This window comes from Dermacentor andersoni, chromosome 9 (genome assembly GCF_023375885.2).
Source record: "Dermacentor andersoni chromosome 9, qqDerAnde1_hic_scaffold, whole genome shotgun sequence".
Taxonomy (NCBI): domain Eukaryota; kingdom Metazoa; phylum Arthropoda; class Arachnida; order Ixodida; family Ixodidae; genus Dermacentor; species Dermacentor andersoni.
In genome coordinates this window covers 3,236,410-3,248,629 of record NC_092822.1, presented here as the reverse complement: position 1 = coordinate 3,248,629, position 12,220 = coordinate 3,236,410, and the positions used below count along the sequence as shown (strand labels likewise).

Below are 12,220 nucleotides of genomic sequence, written 5' to 3'. Positions count from 1 at the left end.
CATGTTGCACAAACATGCAAAGCATGTTTAATGCATGTTGTGCATAGAGACAAAAAGTGCTGCAAATAAATTCTGACAAAAGGTTGCCCCTGCTGTTTCTACTTCTCTCAAACTGGCTAATGTGTGAGGACTTTATTGACATGGTGTAAGGAAAGCAACGAAAGTAGCAGGCTTTGTGTAACTGCATTTCATTTAAGTAAAATGTGTCGGAACATGTTTTTGTTCTGTTATAAAGTAGGGGAGTTTCATAACAAGGCAAATAATTTGATGGCACCATCGGAAGATGATGCAGGAAAGGTGGCATAGAGCCTTGTGCCTTCTTCTGCCAGGGGAGTTTTGCTGAAGCAAGCTGCGAAATACTGTGTGTAATAATTGGGAAAAGTTTGAGCAAAGTGCTTTATTGCTGCCCCTTCCGACCAGTGGGCTTGAGGATGTGGCAAGGAATAAGGTGTGACAAGAAATGGCTAATGCAGACTTGGATTATGTTGAGGTCATACTTGTCAACTGCCTTCAGTTGCCCGATGGAAGATGTCTGAAGGTAGTGAAATTTCAGTGAAGCATCTTGAGCAGCTATCGAGCTGGCAAAAATATGTCACAGAATTTGCCTGATGTTTGTCTCAAATGAAAATGTCAGCTGTATCATGGTGGAAACAAGCTTGTTGGCATGCCAGTAAGTAATGTTATGTCTCTGATTGCTTTCAGGAATCTATGAAATTTTTTCTGGAAACAAGAACTTTGTGTTTGGGCGACAGCCAGAGCCAATTGAAGGGACCAATGTGGTACGTCTATTCTTTTGCCAGGGCACGACTACCTGTTACACGAGCTTTGACATAACTAAAAGAGGAAGTAAGATGCAGTGTTTAGACTGAAGTTGACGATATATATGTGTTCTCTACCACCGGTTTAAATTGCTGGTGTGGCATGTAGTACAATGTGACCAAAGTTGTAAGTTTGCTTTGAAAGCATACTTGAAGCTGTAGGGTAGAGAGATCCTGTAACTCTATTTACTGTCATTTTGTCACAATAATGAAAGCCTTGTGAGATGCAGTGTAGACTGTAGACAGCACTGCAGACAGTAAGGTGCTTGACATAATAAAGCATCTTGTAGGGCTAGTCTGTGCATGTTTTAGACCAGAAATGAGGACATGAACAATAGCAGCATGACAGCAAACAACATGTGTCATCTCTGTTGTCTCTGTCCTGCTTGCTGCACCAGAATTCCAGTCCAAATCCTGTCATAGGCCCCTGGTGTGTGATTTAAAGATTGAGCCTTTTCCTTTTTTGTAGATACATACTACTAGTGGGAAGTTCTGGTGCAGTCATTCTGCAATGCACTGCTCTGCTTTTACTCAGTACTTCAAAACAACTACTGTATTTACTCGCATAATGGTTGCACATTTTGTCAAAAAGAATTGACGCAAGTTCAGGGATGCGATTATTACACGGGTTAAATTTCCGGCGAAAGGAAAAAAAAAAATTTTTTTTCAGCCTGCGTTGGCTGCGGGATGACAACAGGTCAACAAGCAGGCGGCACGAGGCATTGATTTGAGGGATCGCCAGTCTGTGCACAGGTGCGAGTAAGAGCGGGCGCGAGAGAGAAAATGTGGGGGGCTTTTGCTCCTTGAATATATGACTCTGCCTAGGCACTACGGAGGAGGTTTCTTAGCGCGTGTTGTATACGTTTGTCCCCTAGACATGCCAGCATTGTGGAGTGTGGTCAAGTTTGTTTACGCTCTGCCGCTGGGTGCCCGCGCGGTGAGGCAGTGGGCACGGACGTCCCATTTGGTGATCGCTGTGCCTGAAGGGGCAAGGTTCTGACTGGTGTTGTATAAGTCACGGGTCACTTGTTTCGTCACGACAATAGATTGGATTTTTTCAAGCACTGCTCCAGGAGGGCGCATGTAACCGTCAAACAAAGGCCTCAGGAGAGCACCTGAGGTTATAGTAAAGCGGGTGGCGCAGGATCTCCGGGGCACCCAAGGGGTAGCGGGCGGATCAAAGCTGGAAGCAGGGCAGCCCATGGGTTGGGGCCGCGCAGGCCGAAGCGTGCCAGGGGGTGTTCGCATAAAGAATTGGCTGTCTGTGATAGATCTTGTACACCCCTGGCATGCGCAGGCCTCGGCGAGCCCCAACCCATGGCAGACAAGTCCGGGTTCTAGCTTTGGTGTCCTCGTTGCCACTTTGGTGTCCTGGAGGCGCCGCCAATAATGCAAAATAATGACACATTGTTACAATTAGTAAAAAACACGACTGAATAAATATAGTTACGTCCAGCCGCCAAATTGTAACGCCAAGTTCAGCACTACCGCACCCCGTGACTTCTGCAACACCAGTCAGAACTTTGCGTCTGAAGGTACGTCGGACAGACTTTGTCGTGCCTGCGGCGCTGGTGCTGGGTCAATCATCGTCACCGGCGGCCTTTCAGCCACTTCCGTTCAACTGCGGTTGCTAAGGTTCTCTGCCTTCCAGATTTTCAATATATGCAGCCTGAGCTCTACTACGGTAATTATTACTCCCACAGAAACACCTGTGATGTTATTTACGAGGTACATCACTGTAAGGCGCGAGAAAGCTACGATCCGCCACTACTGACTTGGCCCGCAGCTTCATCTACTTTACTGCACTGGCAGCCAGCATCCAAGCGTAAACAAACTCGACCCCACTCCTCAATCCCGGCATGCCTAGGGACAAATTCCTACCACATGCGCTAAGAAACCTCCTCCGTAGTACCTAGGCAGAATTCTTATGTTCAAGAAGCCAAAGCCCCCAGATTTTCTCTCTTGCGCGTGCTCTTACTCGCGCCTGTGCATAAACGACTGGCGATCCCTCAAATGAACATCTGATGTTGTAAATATCGACAAGTTTGCGACAATAACATAGCCATGTCCACCTTGAGGGGACAGAAACAAGTGGGCGCGCTTAGCTGCCATTGACATAGAAACACATGGCCGGCATGCTGCGGAAACTGCGGCATTTGTCTTCACTACTATCCTAATACGGCACGTTTCCACTGAGGGTGGGTGAATATCTTAGCTGTGTTACAAGCGTTGGCGTGTGAAAAGGGTACGCTGCTGACATATCAGAGTAAACGTGGCCACTATCGTTGTGGCTTGCGATTTGTTGCATGTCCATGAATGCAGATGAGAAGAATCGAAAGGCACCTTTTTTGTTGTTGTTGTTGTTGCCCAAAACCATTATGAAGCCTACAAATAATAAAGCCAAGGTAAGTTTGGTTGTAGCTTTTTTTTTTTCGTGGAAGTACGGAAAGTGATAAAAGGAATGAAATGGAGCATCTGCTTAAGAATGTTTGATGCGTACAGACCGCTTGGTATGTCTTCAAGAGTCATTCGCATGGCATTCGACAAATGGTAAGCGTGATCATCATTAGCTAGACTTGGCACATGACATATAGCTGCAACAAGTTCGGGGTGCGATCATTGCATGGGAAAGAAAAACAATCGAATTTTGACTACAAAATTCAGGGGTGCAATCATTACACGAGTGCAATCATTATGCGAGTAAACGCGGCATCTAGGCAGCTTTATACTTAGAAATATGTATTGGCTGATAGAGGAAGAAAAGCATAGGAGAGGCCCCAGACAGCATGGACATCTTGGAGAAAGTGTGGCAAAAGTCACATGCTGTTTTTCGCAAAGGAGCACTGGGACTGGTACCCCGAATGTCAATGCTTCCATAGCAACCACGCTCCTGAAGCTATCGCTGCTGCTCTTGGCCTCTGAAAAGTAAGATACAATTTTTCGGCCTGTGTCTTTCTTGCAGCACATTCTGTTTGCTAGACACGCTTACCTTGGAGTATGGTATTTAAGCTTGAAAGTTTTGCTTAGTGTCTGTGAGTGTCGGTGTCAGCCAGCATCAGACATACACAAGTAATCGCGGTGCGGTTCCTCGTTGTCATCTTCAGCGTGCCACGGAAAAGCACAGGAGCATGTCTGCTTCACTAAAACTGTTACAGAAGTTTTGTAGGCTTTGTTCTGACATGCGTTGGCAGCACAGACTTGTGGCGGCTCATAGCAATACACGTTCAAAGCTCGCACCTATCTGCTCCAGCGAGCTAATTGTAGGCACAAAGGGAGATGGCACACAAACATGGCTGCACTTACGACTTTAAGAATGCGGCGTCAGGGCCTCTCCTATTTGTTTGTTTCCTTCATGTCTCAGCTTAATAAAATCTATAAAGAAAGGTTCATTGAGAAAGGCATTTGATGCAGTGTCCTATTATTACTAACAGGGTCGGACGGTTTTTGGACTGCTTATTGTGAAGGCCATAGAGTTTCTCGGAGTATTACCTAAACTGAAATCTGGTACCATTATCGATACGAGTTTCCTAAAGGGTGCTGTGGTGTCATGGGAATGACTGTACATGGGTGCATGGGGCTTGTGTTGAGCGAGGTTTGGCATAATTACTTAGTTGCACAGATAAAGCTTTCTTAAAATAAAATGGTCACAAAAAGCTTTTGTTCCCACATGTTGCGTCCTTCAATCAAGTTTACTCACCTGTAGTGCATAATCAAGTGACGAAAAGCAAGAACAGGCAATAAACTGTCACAAGGCAAGTGCAGACGTTGTTGTCCGACTTCCAACTTGGGGGGCCCACCAATACTTTTTTGCATTTCATATAATTGTACATCCATGCATAAGTCCTCGTAATTGAGTAAAACATGTTTTCGCATAAAAAGAAACTTAAACTGCTTTATACATGCTGTTTTAGTTAAATGTGACCCATTGTGACAGACAGAATGGTGCTAGTTAGGCATGCCTTCAGGGTGTTCTGGCTCTTGGAGAATGATGCCATTCCGAAGCCACTACATCCCAGCACATTCCCATGCATACACATGCATTGTAGTGCCAGTTTTCGCTCTAGGTAATATGGTGAGAAACACTATGCTGAAGACAGGGCATAAGCACGCCTGCATTTCGTGCAATAGAAGTCTAATGTTATTCATGCGCGGATCCAGGAGGGATGTCCGGATGTCTTGAATTCCCCTTCCTTAAATTTGTGTGTTCAGTACAGAAGTGAAGCGGCATGCCTGAATGCCAAGGCTTCTTGTTTAAAAAAGAATATGTATCGTGAGAATGCTCAGAAAGACTAATAAATTGATCATCATCATCATCGTTGTCACCATTATTATTATTATTATTATTATTATTATTGTTGTTGTTGATTTTAAGCCTCTGTACAGTCGTCATCATTATAAATCACTACCTCAAAGCCGGACCCCCCCCCCCCCCCCCCGCCCTCTTGAAGCAAACCTGAATCCATGCCTGATGCCACCAGGGTGTCATCCAAGCGCTGTGCTACTGGTGACTGCTTGCCTGTACAAGCCTGTGCACAATTGCTCTGCTCCTGCAGTCGGTGTTCGTGATGCCATCTTCAAGTGCTCGGTGTGCTCAGCTGCCCAGAGCAGTGGACAAGCTTCCATTCTATGTGGCACTGAAGAAGTTGCGCGACCACCTGCGAGGGCACCTACCCATGCTGCACCCATCCGAGGTTACGTTCCCGGACGTTAAACTCAAGGTCTGTGTTTGCGCTGTCTCATATACTGCATCATGATTGCCGTGAGCACAGCTAGACAAATATGCCATGCAGACTGGCAGCAATAAGAAATAAGTGACAGAACAAATTACAGTAAACTCTCAGTTGTACGAACGTGGGTTTATCGAATATTTCAGAATAACGAACTTTTTAAAAATCCCCGGCAGTTTTCTTATAGATTCTATGCAAAAATGTTTCACTTAAACGAATTTCGGAACAGTCAATATTTCAGTTTAATGAACTCGCTCAGAGGACCAAGGCTTATTTTTATGATCAGAAACGATTCCCGCCCTCATCAAACAGCCGCTCCAGCGGCAATGTAACGTCGCTGGCGCTACAGTGCCCCTGGGGCAAAGCGGCGGCGTGGAAAACGAACGGCAACGAGGCATGGCCTCCGAGATTGCCCGCACAAAACGAGCAAGCATGTGATCTCGTAGGCCATGAACAAAGTAACATCGCTGGCGCTTACAACGGCGTGAGAGCAAAGCGGCGATCTGCCACACCACAAACCACGTGGTGTGTGTGTTTTTTTCCGACCGCCTAGTCGTGGCATGGTTGTCATCTGTTCTTTCGAAGAAGAGGAGAAGACGAAGAGAGGAAAAATCAGACTCCACCCGTTTGTAGCAATTGCTACAAAGGAAACCCATACGGGTTCCACGAAAGAAAAGCCTCATAGTTGAAGAAAAATTTGTCCTGGTCCGGGACTAGGAATTCGTCCTGGTCTTTATTCATTACTTCTCTCCACCATGTGGGTTTTCGCAGAACTACTACGTCAAACTCTTGCCTTTGCTTCGTGTTGTCAACAAATTCGACTTCGCCCTGCCATCTGCTAGCCGCCTTGGTTAGCTCAGATAGTAGAGTGGCTGCCCCGGAAAGGCGGTGGTCCCGGGTTCAACTCCCGGACCAGGAAGAATTTTTCTTCAACTGTGAGGCTTTTCTTTCGAGGAACCCGTATGGGGTTTCCTTTGTAGCAATTGCTACGAACAGGTAGATGTCTGATTTTCCCTTTATTCGTTACTTCTCTCCACCTTGCAGGTTTCCACAGAACTACTACGTCAAGTGCAGTTTATATACATGTGCACATCAACCAGATAAAGATATGCTTATGTGAAAAACAAAGAAAATGCACAAACAGAATGCATGTCAGTCATTCTGAAGAACGACTGATACATGTCTAAACAGATCAAGTCAAGTTAAGTCAAGTTTATTTACAACATGTACAAGGTACAGTGTTGAAGGCCACCCTGGCAAGAAAGCTGTAAACATACAGCTTGACAAGGCCAGGGGGCCACCACCAGGCAACATCAGCATCGCACACATCCGCAATACAAACAATAAGCTTTCGTAAGTAGCTTCATTAATACAACACGTGGTATATATCCACTTCCCTGGGCATGAATAGATCTACATACATGCATAATCATTACGAGCTCATTGAAATTAGGGTGAATAACATTAGCGCCAGGGGAATATATACTGTTACACTTTAAAAAATGAACATTATTAACAGCAATAATTAAAAGGAAGTTAAGCAACAGTAAAGAATGCGCACGTGCAACTTACAAGAAATGAAATGAATATACATGTGATAAGTACATTCTGAATAGGTATGGAAACAAACTAATTTACAAATTTCAAACAGTCAGACAACTTCAAACAAGAATGTGCACGTGCAACTTACAAGAAATGAAATGAATATACATGTGATGAGTACATTCTGAATAGGTATGGAAACCAACTAATTTACAAATTTCAAACAGTCAGGTGAAATTTATCAAAGACAAAGATATTGTGCAATAGCATGCGTGATAGAACCGTATCTCCATTTACCCACTTCTGCAGTTGATTTTATTGCGGGGGTATGTTGTATGTCAGGGTTTGCATAAAGTAATTTGTTCAATGGTGCCTTATCATCCATTTTTCCGATCCTCGTGTTACACGGGTGCTGGGTCGTTCTACGAGGGCTGACACATTTTTTAGGAATTGTATGGTTTTTTTATCTGCAAATTGTAATTGGTGTAGAAGACAGTATGCATAAAGATCTTTGACGTTAATTATTCTGCTTTCTTGAAATAACAGTTTTGTAAGATGTAAATAGTGAACATTATGAATACAACGAATAGCTTCCTTTTCAAGCAGCAACAGCCTGTTAATGTTACGTAGTGTAGTCGTAGCCCATACTAAGGTGCAATAGTTTATATGCGACCGAAAAAGGGAATGATAAAGCTGGAACATTACACGAGGTGGGAACATATGATGGCATCTAAATAACACAGATAAAGCAGCAGACAATTTCTTTGCTACAAGGTTTATGTGCGAGTTCCACATTACTAGAAAATACAACACCCAAAATTTTGTGTTCCTGTACTGCATCAAGCGACTGGGAACCTATGCTTAAATCGACGCATGACACAGATCTGTTCTTTGCAGCAAAAACAACGGCCATTGATTTTTTTATATTGATTTGTAGGCTGTTACATAAGGACCACTCGAACACTTTGGACAGAACATTATTGCCGTATAAAAACAAGTCTGACTCGTTATCAGAAGAAACGAAAAGGCTAGTGTGGTCTGCGTATAAAACAAAATCTGTACACTTACCAATAGAAGGTTAGTCATTCACATATACATTAAATAAAAAGGGGCCCAAGATGCTTCCCTGGGGTGCGCCACTCAGTAATGGGCGAAATGATGACGTAGAACCATCTATAACTATGCACTGCTGTCGATCGGAGAGATAAGACTGCAAAAGTGAGTGAACGACACCTCGTATGCCACATTCTTCTAGTTTTCTTAAAAGCGTTATGATAGAGTGAATCAAATGCTTTGCTATAATCAATGAAGATTTCAAGAGTTAACTTTCCTTCTTCAATGTTTTCGAGAATTATTTATTTTTGTACCAGGAGCGCAGACTCAGTCGACTTACCCCTTGTGAAACTGTGCTGGCATTCAGACATAATTTCGTGCTTCAAAAAAAAAAAAAAAAACTATGTAGTCGACATAAAATTATCTTTTCAAGGCCCTTGGAAAATATAGGCAAAACAGATATTGGTCGTTAGTTTCCGATGTTGTTCCCCCCCCCCCCCCCTTTGAATATAACAGACACTTTGGCTCATTTCATTTTAGCAGGAAACCTCCCTGAACCAATCGCTAGGTTGAAGATATGGACCAAGAACGGGCAGATAATGTCGATCACATATTTTACGGGTGTTATCTGGATACAGTCAACGACCAATTTTTCGGACCCTCTAGGGAACGTAAAAACGTGCGAAAATTCAGGCAGTCCGAAAAAAATGAATGCATGCAAAAAACGCACTTTTTTTCTTTTTTTCTCGGATCTAGAGGTAAAGGGCGAAGTACCAGGTTTCCGAAACCCTTCCAAAGCATCAGTGAAGTGGCTATAAAAAACGCATTCAAAAACTCTGTATGCAGCCGACTGCCGGTTTATTATGTACATGTGCATCGTCGAGCAGCCGGTTTTATTGCTGCAGTGGCTTGAAGAACTTGTTGATTGTTGTTTGGACGGCGTTCCGGCTGCATGCGATCATATTCACCTCGATCTGAGTTAGGGTCATGTCAGCACTGTACACCGATGAAAGAGTCAACAGTGCTCGCGTCAACTCGGCGGTTGTAGGCGGCGCAGGCATCGGCTCCTCATTTTCAACATTGGAGTCTTCTGAATCCCCCACAACCTGACTCCTTGCTCCATGCCAAACTCCTTGCTCACGTCAGCCTGCGATGGGCCGCTCACGACTTGCTTAATAATGGCGGCTTTCTTCTCCATCGTTAACCGACGGTACTGCTTTCCGTGCTTCGATGCCATCAGCGAGGACGACGGAGTTGGGGCCATCGAAGGCAAGCGAAATCCTCAAGTTGCGAACAGTGGAGTTCGCAGACGAGCGTCGAAGCACCTAGGCCTAGCGTCGCAGAGCACACTTGACACAACAGCACAACCACACACCACGCTAGGGTGGCTAGAAGGGGAGGTGTGAATACTGGCGGCGCTTTCCTTCGGGCGCGCGTGACCCCCTTGCGCACCGATGCCACCAGGGGGAACGTGGCGCTGCTGCTCGCGGCGTGGTATTACCGTATTACGGCGTGGTACTTCCGCGCTGGCCTGCGCCCTCCGCTGTCAGTTGGTCTCGTCGCCTGTTTTGGAGTGTTCCTCCCGACATTCCGTCATTCGAGGGTGAGATGCTGTGGACCACCAAAATTATGTTAAGCACCGCAGCGACGCACGGCTAGTTTATTACATTGCAGGTTATGTGGCGAGAAGGCGTGTTTTGCCCACACATTGTGAAGACTGCGAAGCGCCATAAAGGCAATATCCCCAGAGTACAGTGGCTGTACCCAGAGCCACTGTACCCAGAGAGCTTCCACCAGAGGCATCCAAAGAGTGGGACTTTAGGGCCTTTTATATTCCTCAGAATCGTTCTATAAGCTGGACAATGCCCTTGAAAACAAACTCACTCGTTTCTTCAGTGTGACACATGCCGTGGTTGCTCAGTGGCTATGGTGTTGGGCTGCTGAGCACGAGGTCGTGGGATCGAATCCCGGCCACGGCGGCTGCATTTCGATGGGGGCGAAATGTGAGAACACCCGTGTACTTAGATCTAGGTGCACGTTAAAGAACCCCAGGTGGTCAAAATTTCCGGAGCCCTCCACTACGGCGTGCCTCATAATCAGAAAGTGGTTTTGGCACATAGAACCCCATAATTTTTAATTCAGTGTAACACGCTAGCATGCCAAAGCTGTGGCCGAGATTTTGCAGTCAATTGGTTAAATGTCAAAGATTGGTTGCTTTAGACCATTCTGCTACCCTGACAGCCTCAGTTATACGTTTGTATTGCCTCACAAGGATTCACTTTTTGCTTAAAGGTGTCAATCAGCAGAGCAGTGAGAAGAAACGGAAAACACTGAAACCTTGTGTGTTGTAAATTTTTTTCCTCACGTGTAAATAAACGATTTCATGACCAGATCTGTTGCTTCACTGACTGCAATCATAGTAAATTGCTTATATGAGCGTCAAAATGACATGCTACTGGTCTGCAAGAGCAGACAAAAAGTGGTTTGTAAATACATCCAGACTTTATCAGGTAATGTCTGCAGTTTACAGGTCTTACGGTACGCATAGGGTGATTGACTGCTGATCTCGAGGACGACGGTCGCATTTTCAGGGAGGCGATATGCAAGGCGCCCGTGTGCCGTATGATGTCAGTGCGCGTTAAAGAACCCGAAGTGGTCGAAATTATTTCGAAGCCCCCCCCACTGCCCCTAACACCCAAAGCCAGCTCACGAAATGCGCACAGACAAAACGCGTTTGAATCTCGATACAGTGCGAACTGGGCCTGTAAAATTTCACAGGAGTAATGATGTGGGCTGACATAACATTGTTTTCATGATAAAGATTCATTCTTTGACGCTCGCAGAAAGCGCGCGATACCCGAAACGAGCTCACTTTCACTTCGGTGGTAGAGATGCAGCTGACGCGAGGCTGGCGAGGCGCTCATTTTGGCTGCGTGCTTACCGGATGGATGGATGGATGTTATTAGCGTCCCATTTGGAACGGGGCGGTGGGTTGCGCCACCAAGCTCTTGCTACTATGCTGCCTAATATCCTACCTAGGTTAACCAATGAAAAAAGAAAAAAAAAACACTATGAACTACCGCGTCCAAACTTTCTGATCCCCTATTGCGAATTGCGCTTTTGTACATCTCCGTCTTTTGTCGTTTCCCTACTTTTCTTCCACCAATCCTCCAATCGCCTCTTACTAATGTCTATTGCGGACCTGTTTGCTTTACCACTGCTCCCGCTGAACCCAAGGGCTTCAAGGAGGCCAGTGGTGCCTAAATCGACCGCTGGGTAGACGTCTTCACATTCTAATAAAATATGCTCCGTCGTTTCCCTAGCTTTACCGCAGCAAGCACATGCTTCTTCTTCCTTCTTATATCTCGCTTTACTCCGCCTTGGTCAACAGCGCCGCCCCGCGGTATCGGTGCGCTGTGGGGTCACGTTTGCGCCGCCGGTATTCCCAACTCCCCTTCTAGCCACCCTAACCACGCTAGCCAAAACGTGGCCTATGCAAACAAATGAAATGGCGCCGCTCCAGAAACTCCGCCGGAGGCGGAAGCGCGGCGATGAACAGAGCCAGCGTGGCCAGACCAAGTCAGTGTGTGTGACGGCTAGATTTGGCTAGTTGTGGTTCAAAACGGTGATATGCTTCGGTTGCAAGTCGATTTCCTGCGCAAGGGCGCTGCGCGAGGTGCCAAAGGAACTTCCGTCGCGTCAAAAAGTCCGGAAAATTGGACGGCGGGGGGTTCGAGCATCCGAAACTTCAGATGTCCTTATAGATTGATTCTATGGGGCTTGTGGCACTGCCGCGAAGACATACGAAATATCAGGCACGTTCGAAAATTTGGGCGTCCGAAAATTCAGTCGTTGACTGTATTATCAATATCAGTGGCTTTACTGTTTTTTAATGCAGAGAAGGTGTTATATACTTCGGAAGGATCTGTGGGTGGAAAAAATGCCGTTTCCCAAACATTTCGTTCCAGTCTGTACGATGTAAGGGTTGTCGGTCGTAGAGAGGAACTTGGGAGGAACTAGGTGAACAGGGTTTATTTACAGTATTTACATTTTAAACAAGAGATACATCGACAGTCTAGC

The 12,220-nt window shown here is 45.6% G+C and overlaps 1 protein-coding gene across 3 annotated transcripts in view; it reads left to right on the top strand.

Annotated features, from left to right (window-relative positions):
* Positions 1-12,220, top strand: part of Tdg (Thymine DNA glycosylase) — a 285,426-nt gene that overhangs the window by 207,709 nt on the left and 65,497 nt on the right. For all 3 annotated transcript variants that reach the window (XM_072284404.1, XM_050174625.3, XM_050174627.3), the window contains 2 exons: positions 703-779; positions 5,372-5,536. In XM_072284404.1, the coding sequence (XP_072140505.1) occupies positions 703-779; positions 5,372-5,536 (242 nt within the window). The remainder of the gene's footprint in view (positions 1-702; positions 780-5,371; positions 5,537-12,220) is intronic.